At 37.7% G+C, this 19,703-nt stretch overlaps 1 protein-coding gene and 1 long non-coding RNA gene across 3 annotated transcripts in view; both read left to right on the forward strand.

Moving 5' to 3' along the window:
* PARPBP (PARP1 binding protein) overlaps positions 1–19,703 on the forward strand; it is a 52,670-nt gene that overhangs the window by 758 nt on the left and 32,209 nt on the right. For both annotated transcript variants that reach the window (XM_084531241.1, XM_084531242.1), the window contains exons 2-6: positions 967–1,119; positions 6,475–6,705; positions 8,518–8,625; positions 10,670–10,840; positions 12,900–13,054. In XM_084531241.1, the coding sequence (XP_084387367.1) occupies positions 970–1,119; positions 6,475–6,705; positions 8,518–8,625; positions 10,670–10,840; positions 12,900–13,054 (815 nt within the window). In that variant the 5' untranslated portion in view covers positions 967–969. The remainder of the gene's footprint in view (positions 1–966; positions 1,120–6,474; positions 6,706–8,517; positions 8,626–10,669; positions 10,841–12,899; positions 13,055–19,703) is intronic.
* Positions 2,068–5,798, forward strand: LOC311442286. The gene is made up of 2 exons (XR_014696545.1): positions 2,068–2,182; positions 5,564–5,798. It is a non-coding gene; the product is annotated as an uncharacterized lncRNA (long non-coding RNA).

Below are 19,703 nucleotides of genomic sequence, written 5' to 3' on the forward strand. Positions count from 1 at the left end.
GAGGTGTCCCTGCCCATGGCTTCCTATGGTTGGAAACTGATGGTCTTTAAGGTCTCTTCCAACCCAAATGTGATTCTAACTCTTCCCCTGCAAACATCTTGGTAAGTTGTTGCTTTGTCTTGCTTGTTGCAAGATGTTGCTTTGTTTTCCCCGCCCCTCTCCTGTTCCTGATCATACTAATTACCAATAAATAAATAAGTGCAGTGACCTACGCGTTAACAAGGTGAAATAAGGGGAAAGGTCGGGTTTGTGGTCTGAAAGTAAAAGACGGGGGTCTTCATTGTGTACTGTATGCAGCGTTAGGGAATTGTGTTTCAGAAATTAATGGGTTTAGAGAAGGCAGTTTGAGTCTCAGGTACTTTTGGCTTGGTAAATGCAAGAAGGTGAAAGACCAAAGCATGAAGTAGTCAAATACAAAACCAATGTTGAAACTCATTTCCAAAGGAAATACGGAGAATGATGACTTATGGGAGGAAAGGAAAAAAGGCTTTGTGCATAGGTAACAAAAACAACAAAAAAAAATCAGATGTCTTTATTAATAACTTGAAAACAATAGTGAATAAAACTTTCCAATTTTAAACTCTTTTAATAGATATGGACTGGACAAGCAGTGAAAGCAGGTAGTACTGAAGATACACTTTAGGGTATCAGATTGGGTCCTTGCTGAGACAAAAGTGTCCTTTGTAGTAACTTTAATTCTTTCAAGTTAGTAAAATATACAAGGAGAATAAGGGGTCTTTGTGAAGACATCATGCATAAGTATGTTTTACCCTGCCTCTTCATTGTTGCTCTGTCATTAGTGAGGTGAGTCTTAATGCACTATGTGTTTAACGGAAAGAACTTATTCTCTGGATTTGATGTGAAAAAATAAACAACAGCAGATGTGTAGCTTAATGGAAGGTGAAAACATGTTGGGCCTCTCTTATTTTTCACATTTATTTCTCTTAATTTTGTGTTCTACTCTAGGCAATGGTTGACTTCCAGCAAAAGATTTTAAACTTGATCAAACGTTTCAGAAGACAATGGCACTTATTTTCCAACTCAGAAAGAACTACTGTATGTGGAGCAGATTGCATGCTGATGGCGTTACAACTGTCAATGGCTGAAGTCAATAAACAGGTCAGCACTCTTTCAGAACATTCTTGGTACTGTGTGAAAAATCTCAAGTTTCTCAGACAGGGTCTTCTGTGAAGCTATTTTAGTCGCAGTGGTGAGTGTCCTTCAAGCAGGAGCTCACAGTAGAAGTTCATCATAACCTTATATTCCCTATTACTCGACACCCGATTTCTCCCGTTCCCTCATTGGCTGAGTACTACAGGTTCACACACTATTCGATGCACTTCTACACCATATATGTACAATTTTATTTGAGCAACTGTTAATTTCTCCTTTTCCTTTTTCCTTCTTTTGTGACTAGAGGGCCTGTGATTTTTGTTTTTACGGATTTTGTACTGCTCATCCTGGTTTTCTTAGCTATCTTAATTATTTTGGGACAGTGGGACCTACCCCTTATCTGCTTAACATACTCCCCACTGCTATGCTACTGTCATGCCTGCACAATCACTTTTGAATATTCAAGGTTAGTGGATTTTCCACTGCAAAAACAACTTTCATTGCAAAAACACAGCTTTGTTTCTCACAGTATTTAGTGCATCTTAAACCGGGTTCACTTACTGGACTTTTTGTTTGGGCACCTATTTAAAACAACCATTTTGGTCAATTCAATGTTTCATCTGAATGTTTGATGCCATGAGATGCTCTAAAAGTAATGATTAAGCACTTTGTCAAATTAGGGCTTAGAAAAAGAACACCAAGACAGATGAGAGGATAGAAGTGTTTTAAGTATGTATCTGAGTCTTCAGCTTTAAATACTAGTGTATTTTGTTTGCTTGTGCAACTTCAGTTTATTTCTACTGAGTGTTTCTCATTCTCTGCAGAGCAGAGTGAGGTAACTAGCATTTGGGATGTTCTTATCCCATCAAGGCAATTCATTTGGTCCACTGCTCAGCTCAAGGTTCTCTTTTTATCTTTTTGCTAAGGGCTCTGGAAATGCTTTGGAATGACATGAGAAGAATGAATGTAAGATGGATTGGGTATAGGCTGCACAAGTTGCTTGCAACATTGCGTTCTTGGCTGCTGTTTTTCCTAAGGCTCCTCAGTTGAAGTCCTATGCATCTGAGCTGTGAGTGTGTACCCAGTACTTCTAGGAGGTGTACAATGTTCCTTGCATGTGTATAAGATACATCAAGGGATGAAGAAGAGATTGCTCCCAACCCAGCTTTGGAAAACTCCAGAAACATTTAAGTCTCATACTTTTAGACTTAAATTTCACCAAGTGTAATGGTAGCAAACAGCATGAGAAGTTAACTGAATAGTTGTGATGAAAGGGGAAAAATGTGTTATTAGAGTTCCTCTGAATGTATCTTTTGTTGTAGCTATAAGACATAAAGCCATTGGTGGCATATAGTGTGTAGTGAAAGTTACTAATCAATCTAGGTAAATGCTTAAAAAAAACAAAAAAAAACAAAAAAAAAACTTAGGTAAACTTTCAAGAAGAGCCACCTTTCCTGAGGTTTGAAATAGAAGTAAAATTCAAGGTGAAGTTCAATTGAGAGTAACTGTCTTGTTGGTTATGTTTGTACCTGTGGACCTCCCTGTATAAAAGCAGGGCCGCCTAGAAACTGTTTCCTAGGACTGGTCCAGACACCTTTTGAGTCTCAAGGAGGGAGATTTATCCCTCCTAGGGAGTGAGATTTCATAGCCTTTATAGGCAACCTGTGCCAGAGCTCGGTGACCCTCAGTAACAAAGACTTTCCTGATGATTGGATAGACCTTCCTGTGTTTGTGCCTGTTATTATCTTCTCATGTCAGTGGGGCATTACTGCAAGGAGCCTGGCTCCCTTCCTTGCATCCTCTGCTCAGCTGTCTGTACTCATTGATGCATGCCCTGCTGAGCCTTCTCCTCTCAGGGCTGAGCAGCCCTGGCCCTCTCAGCCCCTCTTCAGAGGAGGGGTGCCTTGATCATCTTTGTGGGTCTTCACTGGGGTCTCTTCAGTATGTCAGTGTGCCTCTTGTACTGAGGACTACCCTCTAAAACATTGTGCAGTCCCAAACAACTAGCTCTGCAAGTTATACTGGCTTTTCTAAGCCTGGGATCTTGGCCTGAAAGTTCATTGCCTTTGCTTCTGCCAGACTTCAATGTCACAGCTATCAGATGCTTATGTCTCTATATTTGCTCTTACATGGATGGGTTTCTAAATCTGCATGCAGCCCTATCAACATTTCCTGGAATAGGAAACCCATTTGAAGTGTTGCTTTATATTGCTTAATGTGCTTTATAGGCCACAGTCTGGGAGCCTCCCTCTTAGAAGAGAGCACATGCAAGCACTAAAAGCTCCGTGTAGGGTTGGAGACTGCAAGATTGCAGAATCTCACAAATCAGGAAGAGTACCAGACAGGAATACTGCAATCTAGGAGTATGCCTGAAAAACTAGAATTAGAGACAACACCAGGATGATGGTTAAACATAGCAATCTTGAAAGCACATGTTTCAAAAGCAGTTAGTGGCCATTTATTTAGGGAAGGTAGGAGAGACCATAATATTGCTGGAATATGCATCGTGTTTGTGTTTTTCTTAACAACTCTATGGCAAAATAGAAACGGCTTTGCTATGTAATTAGCCCTAGAAAGTTCACAATACCTAGAAAATACTAAAAAGGTGTATTTAGGCATGAAATGTTGCTACTGGATTTCAAACATGCTAAAATAAGAATCCAAGGAGATTTAATGTGCTAAATTATCAAGAAGCAAAGGAAGTGAAGATGCTTTATAACATCTTTTTTCTATGCCCATGAAACACAATACTTGCAATGTCTATCATGGAATGAAAGTCCAGAACTTTTTGAACTTCCTTTAGACATTAGTCAGCTGGCATATGCTTGTTGGAAACCATCACGCACTTATTTTTTCATTTAACATCAGACTTGTGACAATTGACTGTGTAAGTAATAGAATACACTGCCACAGTGAGCACCTGATCATGAAAGTTAATATCTGGAGTGCGATTTTACTTATATTAGAGCTGCAAAAATATTTGAAATTTAACTTTGCTAATCTCTGCATGTCCTTTGTCTTGCAAGGAATAGCTTTGGTTTAATAGATACTATATTGAGATTCTACTTTGTTTTGAAACAAATTCTTCCACAAGTACCAAGCTAAAATGACTTTTTCCTCTGACCAACTGCTGATCTCTTTGAGTTGTGTTTATAATATTATATATTTAATTTTTGGAGGGGCTGAAGTGGAAAGAGTTCATATCATAGAATGGTTTAGGTTGGAAGAGACCTTATAGGCCATTTATTTCCAACTTCCCCTGGCAGCAGGCAGAGATACCTCCCACCAGCACAGTTGTCCAAAGCCCCATCCAACCCAGCCTTGAACATTTCCAGGGATGGGGCATCCACAGCTTCCCTGGACAGCCTGTTCCAGTGCCTCACCACCCTCACAGCAAAGAATGTCTTCCTAAGGTCTAATCTAAATCAACCCTCTTTTGGTGTAAAGCCATTCCCCCTTGTCTTATCCCTACATTCCCTGATAGAGTTCCTCCCCAGCTTTGCTGTAGGACCCCTTAAGGTCTCTGGAGCCTTCTCTTCTGAACAGTCTCAACTCCCACAGCCTGTCTTTGTAGGTGAGGTGCTCCAACCCCTTGATTGTCTTTGTGGCCTTCCTCTGCACTCGTTCTAATAGGTCTGTGCCCTTCTTGTGATGGGGGCCCCCAGATGAGTAGCAGAAGCCTTTGCTATGTATTTTAACTTAGTCAGGCTCTGACTGTAATTCTTTGTGAATGTAGTTTTGCTTAAAGGGATTGAACTTATTTTAAGTCTTTCTCATTATTGCAGTCTTTAACCGCTGATAATATTCATTTCCTTTAAATAAGAGATCCTCTAAGTAGTGTTATATACTGTACCCAAGCGCAGCATTACCTAAGCTCTCCCATCTTCTTGCTGACGATGAAGGTTGTAGGCTGCAATCCAGTTAACACATCATTCAGTTTTACTCAAATAAGACGGATGTGTCATTTACTCTTTTTGATTTAAAACTGTGAATTCCATCCCTATTTGTTCCTGCCTTCAGTAACTTTTACCTTTTTGCTTTTCACTTGTGCCCTGCTGTTGTTCTTGTAACCCCCGACTATGGCACCTTTGCTAACAGCTTTGGTCCTTTAGTTTTCCACTTACTTATATGTAGTCCATAATGCTATGTTTAGTCTTTTATTTTTAGTCTCTTCTGTTCTTCCACGTAAAGACTTAATAAAAAGCATTTTCTATATTTTCCCTTTTGGTTTCTGCATAATAAAACTGCAAGCTATTGCTTTACAGTTAAGTGTTTGCACATCTCAGAAGTGCTTAGGGATCATTATTTGACGCACCCCTATATATAAATGCATTTATAGCAGATGACCTTATTTTGATGTAAATCCTTTGGGGGGGAAGTAACTGATAGATAAATAAAATGTGATTTTAGTCCTTCCTCTTGATGTATTTTCTGTTTCTGTCCATCAAAGGTCAACAGAGTGCTCTTCTCTCGAGAGTAGGAAAGGAACTGCAGCTGTGAAACCAGCCTCTTACATTACTTGGATACACATGAATTTTATTTTTTTGCCTAGAATAGGGAAAGATTCTCCAGTTGCTGAAAACATGCTGGTGGTTATTGTGCTACCCACATTTTGTCATTTTTTGCCTACTTTATTTGCACTTTAACTCTATTAATTGCTATTAAATCTTCTATTTGACTGTCAAGTTGTAATTCTCTTTCATTTGGGGGAGAGAGGGGGAAGGGCTAAAGGGAAGGAGGCAGATGGGTGCATGGGAATGTAATCTAATCATTCTGTAAGGGAGTGTGGGCCCAAAGCTGGGTATAAGATAGTGTCATATGGTTGATGTTATTTATGATACTAGTAAGGGGTATATGGATATAATTAGGTGTGTGTTGCTTTAATGCATTTGTTAGATCTGTGTAGCAATGCTATCAACATTATAGTAAACTATTAATAAGGGAGGGGGGAAAAAAGTTCATTTTTGTTGGGAGATGGCATATGTTTTCTCAGATCACTACTTGAAGCATGTTAATATTATTTACTGCTTTTGGAAGGTAAATGCCTGCTGTGAAGAACACTATTTCTGCAAATAATTAACTATATTTATGCAGTAGTCCTGTGAAAATCAATGTATTTTCTTATGAGTAAAGTTCAAAATGTATGCCTGGCATTTTAAAGATCAGGATAAAAGACTTAATTACAAAAAGTTAGAGCTAAGACCAAAGCACTGGAATAACTTCAATTATAAGTAATACTTTGTTACAAATGCAAATATTTAGTTTATATTTTTTTTCTGTAAGATACATATATATATCTTGTTTTAAAGTAACTTTTAAAGCTATGCTGAACATAAAACATTGTTTTTTCTGTCCTATTAGCACCACGGAGACTTCACGGTATTACTTAATGATGTGATGGAAACTTGGAAATATTTGTTACATGACAAACTAGGATTATCACATGAAAACATGGAAGAAAGAGAAAATTATGCTGATGTTAAAAAAGCCTATGATTCCTTCTTAGCAAGCAGCAATATGTTAGATATCATAGATATATGTCAGAAGTGCTATGCTCTTGCACTTGTATCTGAAGAGGAAAGCATAGCCCCTGTAAGTATTTTGCTTGTTTGATCTCTGTTTTACCGTATTTCTGATTCCAGTTGTGGATTTACAGTGCTTCTAAAATATATGTGGAAGTCTTGAATTATTCACAAATGACTTCCCTTTTCTCTGGAGGAACAGATGACTTTAAATTGATAAATCTTTAAGACATCATAGATCCATTCAAAAATTGCATATTTCTGCTGTCCTGCTGGATGGGTAGATCACAGCTCCACTGAGTATATTGTTTTTTCTCACAAACAGAACTGAAAACTGAATTGTAGAGACTTGATGTAGATAGATCAAAGCTTAGTGATTAATGTGTCATGGAGTTTTGGATATATGTTGATAGACAGTCCAAATATTTTTGGTTTTCACTTTAAAAATACCTCGCTCCTAAAGGCAAAAAAATTTTCCATATTCTTCATGTATCTTCATGTTCAATTTTTTCCAGAGACTGCAAGAGGTTCCACTTCAGCTACTCAGTCAAGCATCTGTTGCAGTTTATTGTGCTTCAGATGTTATAACACCGCACATGAGGCCATGCTCCAGGCTAGAGAAGTTGTAGTACATATTGCAGTCTGACTACAAAAATAATGAAACTTTGGTTATATATTTTGATCTGATAACAAAGATCAGAATAAGATGGATACAGTTGGAAGGGACCTGCAAAAATTGAGTCCAAATGTCACACTGTGAGTCAGTTTTTCTCACAGTTAGGCAATTTGTCTAGAAGGACCATGAGGGACAAAACCAAAAACCATGTGAAAATCCAGAAAAATTACATCCACTGCCTTCCCTTCCTCTACTAAGAGTGTGATCTGACCATAGAAGGGTGTCAAATTAGTGAGATGGACTTTCCTGAACCCATGTTGCTGGGTCTGATGGTTGTGTATTAGTAGCAATTAAAAGAAGTTTAAAATACAAGCATGCCACATGATTTTATTTGATTCTGTGCTCTCTAGAGTATGGGAAGATTAAAAGACAAAGGAAACATATAATGAAAAATTAATTAACATTGGATTTAGCTGCACCTATTTCTAGCTTGTAACAAAAATTACAGAGAGGAGTTAGCTGTCTGCTTGCAGGAAGGTAACATGCATTATTAGAGGAAAAATTAGTCAATAAAGGACAGGATATTTCAATTGCTTGGAATAACTCTTCCTCCTGAGTTGGGGATAAAGCTGTGTCCATGAAAAAGTAGTCAAATACTGGAACAGGTTGCCCGGAGAAGATGTGGAATCTTGCCTTTGGAGATATTAAACTTGGCTCGGCAAGTCATCACTGAGCAACCTGGTCTAACTTGTCTTGCTTCAAGCAAGTAACTGTACTAGGTGATCTCAAAAGATCCCTACTAACCTAAATTGTTGTATGAGTCTATGACAGGTATGCTTGTAACAAACTTGCCTACTTAAGTTTAGAGAATCTGCACTCAAACAGTTCTTCAAAAGAAATAAAGTTTAGGACTAAAGTTTAGGAAGCTGTAATTGCTTTTCTTTTGTTTTTTGCTACTTTCATGGGAAAGGTAGAAAACTTTGGAGGGTTGATGAGTTCTTTATAATTATGGCATAGTGCTAACTTTTTTTTTAAAAAATAGCTGCTTTTAGGGCAGTAACTGTAAAAGTTCTCCTGAGTTAATTTGAATCTTACATGTCATTTCTCTCTTAGAACAGTTGTATTTCTAAAGACTAAAGAAAAAGTAGCTTTTGGTGTTCAAAACATTAGCAAACTGGAGAAAATCATAGTTTTACTTGGTGTTATTACTACTTTTGTGTTACAGTCATCTTTGTATTTAAATTTATGCAATTCTTTTTATTAAAGGTTCAACTGCTGGAATTTATTTCTGGCATAATGAATGTACCAGAAAATAGTGGCTGTGTTCCTTCTACTCCCACACCAGTCAACAGACAGGACCAGAGCAATGCGAAGGTAAATAAATAAATAAATAATAATAAATGTGTCTATAAATTCTTTTTTTAGTGCTTTTTAGATACAGAAAATTTAATGGAATATGGAATACAAGTTTTCTTTTGCAGTTATTTCTATTAAGATATTGTTGTGGTTTTTTAAGTATATTCAAGCTCTGTATCTCTTTGGTATGAGTGTGTGCATGGGGCAAGCGCACAAATTTATTCCCTGGAAGACAGTCCTTTTATGGTGGGCACTTGACATAGATTTAATCTGCCTTTAAACAATAGGGAATACATATTTTTTGCAAGTATATTATCATTCAAACATTGTCTTGGATGTGAGTTAAAGAATTTGCCTGATGCTGCAAAGTGAAATGGTAAGAGATAAATTTAGGTTTAACTTTTCAACTTAAGTAATGCTTATTTACTTTCAGAAGAAATCTGAGCACCAACTGTAGTGGTAGCTGTAGAAATGCAGACAATGCTGATCTGTTGCAGTAGACAACTGAGGACTTTGTGGGGATACTGAATTCAACCACCTAAACAGTATCAGTATAACAGTGTTTGAAATGGTGAAGCTTCAGTCATTTCCAAGCTTGCTTTCCTCATTAAGTGTCAATTTCAATACAATATTTGGGTGCAACTCAAAATAGTTCCCAACAAGTGAGCAAGCATCTTCCCAGCAATCTGACATCAGGATAACAAAGTGTTTCAGTTAAATGCACTTAGGTGCTTTTCTCTTTGTTACTAAGTTTATGCCCTAGATAGCACTTCTACCAATAGGCTCGCTTGGTGCTCTGACTGTGACATGTATAATAAAAAATATTCTTGGCCCCTTCTTTTTGACTGCTTACATTTGTCCTATTTCCTGTTGAATAAGAAATTCCACAGCTACAAAAGGTTTATATCTTTCTTTCTATTAATGGCCTTTTCTTGTCTTTGCTTTCTTTGCTTATGACAAAACTATAAATTATTAAATTCTGAGAATTTTGTTCTTATAGGATCCTGAACTGCAATATAAGTAATTATAATTTTATATTTTTGGATATAAGGGTAGAGCTGGGTTGTAATTTAATATAAACTCGAAAACTTCAATCAGTGGGACTTCTGTTATTTAAATCCCAGGGGAACAACCAAGGGAAAAATTAGTGCATCTGAGCTGGAGCTGGTGAGGTGTTGAAAGTCTAGCTTATTTGAAGTTAATGTAAAATCATTGTAGTTTAATGGTGTTACTATTTTGGCTTGAGATGTAAAAGGGATGTTTGTGGAGAGATTGCTAAATAGAAATAGAAAGCCAACTTTAATAACTGGAGATACAGTTCTCAAATATTTTGTGAATACTCAAGTACAGTATATAGTATGTCGAGTACTGCTTGCAGTTTTGGGCACCATAGTATAAGACACACAAAACTACTATAGAGCCTCCAAAGGAAGGCTACAAACATGGGGAAAGGTCTAGAGGGCAAGACAGGTGGGGAGTGGCTGAGGTCCCTTGGTTTGTTCAGCCCAGAGCAGGCTTTGGGGGGGGCCTCATGGCAGCCTGCAGCTCCCTCACGAGGGGAGTGGAGGGGCAGGCGCTGAGCTCTGCTCTCTGGAGACAGCGACAGGACCTGAGGGAATGGCATGGAGCTGGGACGGGGAGGATGAGGCTGGGTATTAGGAGAAGGTTCTGCACCCAGAGGGAGAGGGTGGTCGGGCACTGGGACAGGCCTCCAAGGCAGTGGTTATGGCACCAAGCTTGCTGGAGTTCAAGTGTTTGGGTAATGCACTCAGACATGGTCTGAATTTTGGGTGGTTCTATGTGGAGCCAGGATTTGGACTCAATGATCCGTGTGGGTCCCTTCAACTTTAGGTATTTTGTGAATCTAATTTTAACATATTAATCATGCTTGCCTTTGTCAGTGCTTCCGTAATTGCCATACGTGAAGTAATATTTTGAAATTATGTAAGGTAAGATTCTTACTTTTCCAGAGTCCTATTAGTACATGTGTAATTAGATTTAAAAAAGTAGCATGTAATTGAGCAGTAAGATGACCAGTTAATGTTGATGCTTTCTTATACAGGTGATGTTCTTGGCAAAGAAGTGTGTTTATTCATATTTAAGCCTGTTGGTGAATTCTAAGGATGATCTGGCATTGGCTCATATTCTAAATGTTCCTGACAGAGGACTCGGTAGAGAAGCCTTTACTAAGCTAAAACATGCCTCACAGGAGAGAAAAATGTCCATTTTCCTGGTATGTGTGTCCAATGAAACTTGTTGTAGATCAGAGATAATGGAATAGTTCTGTAAACATGAAATGTTGCTTTAGTTTCATACACAAGACTGACACTTGCAAGCCAAGCTGAATACCACCTAAATATAGTTTCTAGGTTTAAAACAAACAACAACAAAAAAAGTGACAGATACAGCCTGAAGAAATGGATGCTTGCTTGATTGTGAGATATAAAGACACAGAAAAATGTGTGCATGTGTACCTCTAGAGCACTAAAGTGTGGCATTTCAAAAACAGGAATCGGGACTGTTAACAAAAAGAATCCATTAACAGTGCATTACAATGCGTTTTACCTTTTTTGTTTTAAATGTTGAAGGTACTTTAGCTAAATGTTTTTTTTTTTTTTTTTTAAAAAAAAAACAAACACTTTTTGTGCACTTTTAGATTCAGTTTAACTCAAGTTTTAAAGTATTTCTTTTGCACAAAATCGCTTTTATAGACCAATCTAATGATAAAAATACTGCCTTTGACATGTACATGAGAACAGACTCCAAAATTTGGAGTAGCTGTATTGCAGCTTCTTCAGCTTTGGCAGAATTTTTGGAGGGTAATGCTTGTCAGTTGTCTATAGCTTGATTAGTCTTGAAATATTCTCCAAGATATGATATGGGATATTCCTGCCTATGTTATTCTCAAAGGCACAGAGCTAGAGGAAAAAAGAGGTATGCTCCCTTGCATAAGAACATAAAAAGCTATAGCATCAATTACAGTACTCAGAGCATGTGAGGTGAATTTATACTTAGAATAGTTATAGCCACCATAGAGCCATCTCAAAAATAGTTATAAGAAGTAAGAATTCTTTCTCCAAAGAACCACTGTGGTACCTCATAGTTAAAATAATCAAATTTTGCATACACAGTGCAGACAACAGTAGACAGAGGAAAAACAGTATGGGTATGTAACAGTCACTGAAGCAGCTGCAGTCTCAGATTTTATGGTTGAAAAATATGGAAAACTTCTGAAATCTCAGTTCCAGGATTAATTATCTTAGCTCCTAATGCTCCATTAAAATTGTATATTAAAAAGTTGTTTGGACTGGATTTGTTGCCTCTTCCTCATACTTGCCAGAGGGGAAACTTCTCTACTGTATAAAGAAGTTGTCTTTTCTGGCATCTATGTCTTGTAGAAGTCCTGCAAAGCCAGAATATTTTCCATTGGGAAAGCAAGGTCCTATGAACCATACTTTATCCACAATAAGTCTTTAGTGCAAAAGCAGGAATAGTGGCAGGTTTACTTTCTTTGCTAGAATAATTCCAGCTATATTTGTTACAGTCCCAAGAGCTTTATGATTTAGCTGTATAGTCTGAAATTAATATGTAGAATCAGCATTACGGCATCAAGCAGTTGTAATTGGTTTCTTATCTAACTTTTATGGAGAAATGCTAAGCTGTTTGTTTTGATCATTGCATTAAAATTTGAGGGGTCATGATCAAAAGTGTACTGCTTTGAGGCCATCTCTTATTTTCAATGTCTCTATTGTATGCTAGATATATGGAAACTTTCAGAATTGAATATCTGATGACCTTTTAATGGTCACATTTTTTCAGCTTTGAGCATTCATAGTTTTTATTTGTACCTCTGAAAATATATATGCTACTGGAATCAATTTTTACATGCTTATATTAAATATTCATAGGCTCTTAGGCCATAGACAAGGCTCTGAATGTTTGAGTATTTTTTTGATGTCAGCACAAGCATTTAGAGAGCAACAACAAAAATATATATACTCTATTAATAAAGCTTTTACCAAGCTGTCAAAAAAAAAAATCAAATTAGTTGGGTCACTTTTGTTTGGCTTGCGGATTTTTATACTGCTGCACTATTTAAGCATTGATCTTGCAAATACGTATAATGAGATGTAAAAAGCTTGCTATTAAAATTCATTCTATTGATTTTGGTTTATTTCTGCTATTATCCAGCTGTATACACTGCTTGCAAATCTGTAGGAGATGATCACTTCAACATACATGCATTTTTGGATATGCCTACATTTTGTATTCCCAAATGTTTCTCCTAATAGATGGCAACATCTTTTATCCGAACTGTAGAACTCGGAGGAAAAGGCTGTGCAGCTTCATTATTTGATCCCTTAAGAGCCCATGTAAAGGGACTTTCAAACTTTGTTAACTTTATTGACAAGCTGGAAGAAATTCTTGGTGAAATCTTGGATCCAAGGTAATAGAATTTGTTGTCTTTGTCTTGTTGAGCACCTTTTATTTTTCTTGTGTGTGTCTTGGGCTGGGGAGGGGGAGATCGAAAGAAGATCTAATCATTTACTTATTTCAGAGTAAGTGTCTCAACTTTAAACATTTTTCTGAAAAGAAAGTTTAATTTTGAAAAGCAAATGGGGTAAGCTTTTAGATTTTGAGGGTGTTCCTTGTATTAAATTTTTACCTTCACATATATGTATTTGAATAGTTCCCTAATCATAATTGAATTAGAAAAATTAAGTCTTGTGGGTCTGATGAATACATACTGTTTTGCTTTTTCTTGCTCATTTATTACTTCAATTTTAACTCACTGTATTTATTCTTGTATAAAGGACTCTTCATTGCCACTCCTTTCTTTGGTAATAAGAACCGATAAATAATATTGGTTATTTAGCCGTTCTGTTCTCTTATTTTTAACTACATATGCCAAATGTAAGAACTGTTTCTTAGGGAGGCTCTTGTAAAGTTACTGGTTTTGCATGTTTCTGAAGACCTGAAGCTAGTGTTCTTGGGCAGGATTATAAATGTGAGATTAATTACATGCAAGTGGTAGTATGACGTAATTTGAATTGGTAAGTGCTGTCTATAGGACAACAACCAAAAAAAAAGAACAGTTTAAGTATTATACAAGTTAGCAACTCTTTCATTTATAATCAGTAATTTTTCTAAACAGAATCTTAGCCAACTACCTGTAATAGTTATGTGCTAAGGAAATTTTTTTGGTTAAATTGAGTCTAATCCATGCAGCCATGAAAACAATGTTGTAAGCAAACAATAGACATTATTACCATTCAGATTCCACTGATGTTGGAAGTATCTTTGTAATTTCTTTTTTTTTTTCAGTTTTTGTTTAAATTTTTAATGTTGCTACTTGTTTCTTTCATTTGAACATCTTGAATGCCTGAGACATGCTGTCTGTGGTGATGGTTAAAGAAAACTTCCAAGTCAACTTCTAATGTATGCTTTTTTTCTATGTTTAAATCATGTCTGGCACTATACAGTCATAAAAATGAAAAAAGGAGAAACATTTATGTACCAACTTATCTTTTAGGGTGGAAAGACCACTTTTGCAGGTTTGTGTGACTCAGCAAGGTGTAACATAAAATGCTACATTGTGTTAATTACCCATCTGTTTAAAGCATGTAAGAAAAATCAAAGTATCTGGAAAAATTGCAGTGTAACTGGAAGAATTCTCTAGAGCTTAGTAATTATTTTCTAATCCCTGTTGCTGTCCCTGCTGTCCTTTTCTTCATCATTCTAGTTCCTATTTTCATTCCATATAGGTGGTATGACAATATCTTTCACTTTAGGATATAAGTTTTGTAAATAGAAAATTCTATCATGTTCAGTAGTGTTCAGGAAATTGCATATATATGTGTAGGTGTTATTGTTTGTTTCACCGACCCAAGCATAAAAGCAGGCTGTACTATGTATTTTTTGTTCTTGTACTCTTTATGGGGTTTATAACCACAAGATGTAAAATACTACTATTGTGTTTATTTGTTTCTATATTTATGTAGTAGCTAAGTGGTTATAGAAATGTACTAATTGGTTGGCTGTCTTCAGAAGAATCTTCATTAGTTTGCTGCAGTCCTCAAAAACCGTAAGGATTACAACATTGGTGAACAAAAAGAAACCACTCAATTTTCCTGAAGTTTTCAGTAAACCATGTGAGTGGGGACAGCCTGCATGTCCTGCCTGTGATTTTTTTTACAGTTGTTACAAATTCTAGAAGTACTTCTGCAAAATAAATTTCTCTACTTCTGTTTCTACTGCAGTCTGAAGAGCAGCGAAAAAAGCAACAGTGCAAAATTTTTTGTTGCTTAGTCTTTAGAAGCCAGCTCAGAAATTTGAGAGCAAACTGGGCAATCTGTCTGTGACATTGCTATTTCTTTGCTGTAAATGTTAGCCAAGCTACAAAATTAGGTCTTGGTATTTTCTATGCTACAAGAAACATGCAGTATTTTTGGCTGTTTACTTAATAATTTGAAGTCTGTTACTTCACTGTTTGAGCTTGTTAAAGTGGAAACCCTATGAAACTTGAACTTCTGTAAAATACAGAGTAGCCAAATAAATGCTGAGTTGATTGTGGAACACAATCTGTCAAAAAGACTTTCTTCATCTGCTTGAGTCATGTTCTTTCTTTTAAAACCTAGAAATTTAGTTGAGAGTGTTGGACATTGATGGGATGTGCTTAAGAATATTTTGAATGTGGAAGATATGGTGCAACCAATTGTCTGCTAATCTATGGAGAATAACAAATGTTCTCGTGCTCAAGTCTTTCATCTAAGAAAGAAAGTGAACAGTAGATGAGATGAAAGCTGTAGGATAGTGGAAATCTAATGAAACTTATTTGATTCAAGTGTGGCACAAAGTTTAAGCAGACCTGTTAGCCACAGAAATGCAAAGATTCAACAAATTTCAGTAGTTTTGAGGAATGTGCAATGAGCAGAACAAGCATTCTTATAAATCTCTGGAATGTTGAAATAGTTGAAGTTTGCCTCTCCTCTTCAGTTGTGTAAGATCAGAAGAAATTACAAATACTTCAAAAATCAGTAGCATGAACAGTCCTTAAAGTTTGGGGGTGCTCTAATACTTGTAACCCTAAAACTATTTATAAATTCTGTACATAGACTTGGGCAACGCTCACGAAGTATATTATGCAAGATCTCCATTTACTTGTTCTTGTCTCTTGACAAGAAATGTATCAATGTTGTGTTTGGAATTGAAGTAGATGATTTTACACCTGGTGATCTTGAGCCTCATTTATGATGGTATAAACAAAAGACTGCAGTACTCATCCATCATTCTAGAAATCCTTTTCTTTTAGACCAATAATGCTTCTTTCTTCCCGAAAGAACTTTTTCTATTTCTGGAATGACATTTTTCAAGGTCATAAAAGCTGTGTGTAACTTATGCTTTTCCATGACTCAGTTTAGTCTTATTTGTTGCTGTGATTTTTGCTTCGTATGCATGTGTGTCTATATAAATATACATATATACTAGTTTTATGGAGTAGCACAGTTGGTAGGCAGTAGAGTTTTCTTCTTGAATCGGGCCCTGACTTCGTTGTAAGAGTACTGGCCACTAGGTGACACTATTGCACAGCTCACAGTACTAGTAGTTTAAGCCTAACAGCTGTATTAAGTGTTCCATTCAACACCTTTGAGTGAGCGTGATACTTTGGAGAGGGTCTTCGGTTCAGGCCCAAAAATAGTCTTCTACAGTGGATTTTAGAAGTTATACACTTTTACTTGACCATGCTTGTGAATTAGTGCATTGAGCTGTCTGGTAGTAGGGAAAATGCTATTACTCAAGTTGCTTTTGTGAAACTGTGATTGTAGCTGTAGGTACAGTAGTATTTTAGGCTAGAAAGCACATGAGACTTGATCTGATCTTGTTCTGAATGTTTGGATTAATTGGTTAGCATTCACACAGCCCTAGAGTTTTGTGTTCTAAAGTTGCTGGAAAACTGTAAGCATGTGCAAAGCAGTGTCTATAAGACTCTTTAAACTTAAGATTGTAAAATAATTCAGGTTGGAAGGAACACCAGGAAGTTTTTGATCCAACATCCTGCTCAAAGCAGAGTCAATTATGAGGTCAGCCTAGGATAATCAAGGCGTTATCCAGTCAGGCTTTGAAAACGTCCAAGGACAGACACGGCAGCATCTTTCTTGGCAACCTGTTCCACTACTTGAGTGTCCTCATGGTGACTTTTTTCTTCCCTGAAACCAGTTGGGACCTGTCTGGTTTCAGTTTGTGCCTGTTCTCTCTTTTCTGTCTGCTGACAGCCAACACGAAGAGCCTGGCTTCATCTTCTTGATTACTTTCTTGTAGGTATCAGAAGGCTATTAGTAGATTCCCCTGAAGCCTTTTTCTTCTCCAGACTGAACAAGCTGTTCCCTTAGCTTCTCTTCATAGGGCATGTCTCCCTGACCATCTTGGCAGCTCTCTGCTGAATTTACTCCAGTTTATCAATGTCTTTCCTGGACTGGGGGGCCAAAAATTGGATGCAGTATTCTAAATTCGGTCCAATAAGTGCTGATTAGAGAAGGATAATCACATTCTTCAGACTACTGGCTACGCTACTGTTGATGCAGCCAAGGATACTGTTGGCCTTCTTTGCTGCCAAGGCACACTCCTGGCTTGTTTAGCTTGCTGAACATGCACCAAGACTCCCAACTTCTTTTCCACGGAGCTGCTGCTCAGCCAGTATCATTGCAAGGACTTATCCCTTTATATGACTTTGTATTTCCTGTTTTGTATTTTGTATGGTTCCTGTCACCCCTTTCTTCCAGTCTACCTAGGTATATCTGCATGGCAGCTCTTCCCTCAAGCATGTTGACTGTTCCACCCAATTTGGTGTCATCTGTAAATGTGATGAGCGTATAGTTCATCACCACCTCTAGGCCACTGACAAATATAAGTACATATATTTTTAAATAAAAAAGCAGGTTCTGGGTTAGCCCCCTATGGTGTTTCACAGAATGTGTTAACTACTGCTCTCAGTCCATTTCACTCATCTAGTCTGTTCATTCAGACTTTAACTTCCAAACTTGTCTATCTATTCAGTCTGCAATATCTAAAGTCGCGTATGGCAGTACTGTCTGACAGTGAAAGCCTTCCTCTAGGCAAAGGAAGAAGGGTGAATGGCATTTACCTTGTTTGTAAAACCAGTAATTTTATAACTGGGAGCAAGCTGATTTAAAATCCATGCCTATACTTACCAGTCACCACCTTTTCCTTCATGTACTCAAAAATGACTTCCAAGAAGTCTTGCTCCATGCTTTTTTTTTTTTTTTTTTTTTTTTTTTTTTAAGAACCTTTTCCTAACACTCAGCCTGACCTTCCTCTGTTGCAGTTCCATGCTCTTGCTGTCACTAGAGAGCAGAGCTCAGCACCTGCCCCTCCACTCCCCTTGTGAGGGAGCTGCAGGCTGCTATCAGGCTTCCCCTCAGCCTCCTCTGCTCTGGGCTGAACAAACCAAGTGGCTTCAGCCACCCCTCATGCATCTTGTTCTCTAGACCCTTCACCATTTTTATAGCCTTCATTTTTACACTCTCTAACAGTTGAATCCAATTGGACCCCTTAAAATTACAAACAGCAGGTAGAGCAGCAAATATTGTGCAAGTTTGGGATGGGTTGGGAATTTATTATTAGCACAGTCATGGTCTTCCATCTCAGGGCCCTAGGGATTTCAGAGCACATCACTGATATTGGAGACTCTTAATGCTTTTTAAGAGTCTTTGCTTTGTCTATCTGCCTATTTGTGAGGTGACCATCCTCATCAACTAATGGACCTCCTTTTGCTTTTAACATACTTTAAAAAGCCCTTTTTACTGCCCCTCACAGTACTGGCCACTCTTAATTCCATTTGAGCTTTGGTTACACAAATTTTCTCCCTACAATGACAAACAGCGCCTCTGTAGTCCTCCCCTGTTGCCTGACCTTGCTTCCAGTGGACACTTTCTTTTTCCCTATAAGCTCCAGAAGATCCCTGCTCAGCCAAGCTGACCACCTGCTTGCTTGCCTTTTGCAATTTTTGGATTGTCTGTTCCTGTGCTCTTAAAGGGTGGTACTTAAAAAGCAACCAGCACTGATGGTCCTTCAAAAGTAGTTTCCCAGGGGACCTTACCAACTATTTCCCTGAGCAGCCTAAATTTTGCTCTCCCCATATGCAGGGCTGAAGTTTTGGTGGCAGTTTTCCTTCCATCACCAAGGATTTTCAGCTCTACAACTTCATGGTCACTGTGGCCAAGACAGCCACCAATCACCACTTCACCCCTGAGACCCTCCCTCTTTACAAACAAATCTAGGAGGGCACCTTTTCTAGTTGACTTCCTTAGTACCTGTACTAAGAAGTTACAATCAACGTGTTTTAGGAATCTCCTGGATCTTTTTCTACCAGCTATGCAGTATTCTCAGTTTTGATGTCACCCATAAGGACAAAGGCTTCTGATTAAAAGGTCTCTCTTAATTCCTTAAAAAATAATTTATTGATGTTGTCATCCTGGCTGTGTGGCCTATGGTAGACTCCCGCAATGACATCTGCTTTTTTTGCTTTTTCCTTAATCCTTACTCTGAGGCTCTCAACCATGTTAGTGAGAGCTGCAAGCTCCATACAGTCCAGCCCCTGCATTACAATGCCACCCACCTGCCTTGCCTGTTCTGTTCATGCTTTCTGAAGAGCCTGTAACCATCCACTGTAACACATCAGTCACAGGACTCTTCCCACCAGTTTTTGCATATGCCAATGATGTAGCTCTGGGACTGAGCCAAGATTTCTAGCTCCTCTTGCTTGTTCATCATGCTGTGTATGTTGTTGTTGAAACACTTCAAATGTACTTTGTTGTTGCCAGCACCTCGTGGAGCAGGCTGAAGGATCTCACTAGCATGCAGTCCCTCAGATTTTGGCATGCCATTCCATAGCTTAGCACTGGCAAACTGGGTTTTATCCCTTTTCCCCTTCAAATCTCTTTTAAAACTCTATTAATCATCCTAGTTAACTTCTGGGCAAAAATCCTTTTTTTTTTTTTTTTTTTTTTTTTTCCCCCTCTGAGAAAGGTGCAACCCATCAGGTGCCAGCAGGCCTGGCATCATTTACACACCATCCT

Source organism: Aythya ferina (assembly GCF_964211825.1).
Source record: "Aythya ferina genome assembly, chromosome: 1".
NCBI lineage: Eukaryota > Metazoa > Chordata > Aves > Anseriformes > Anatidae > Aythya > Aythya ferina.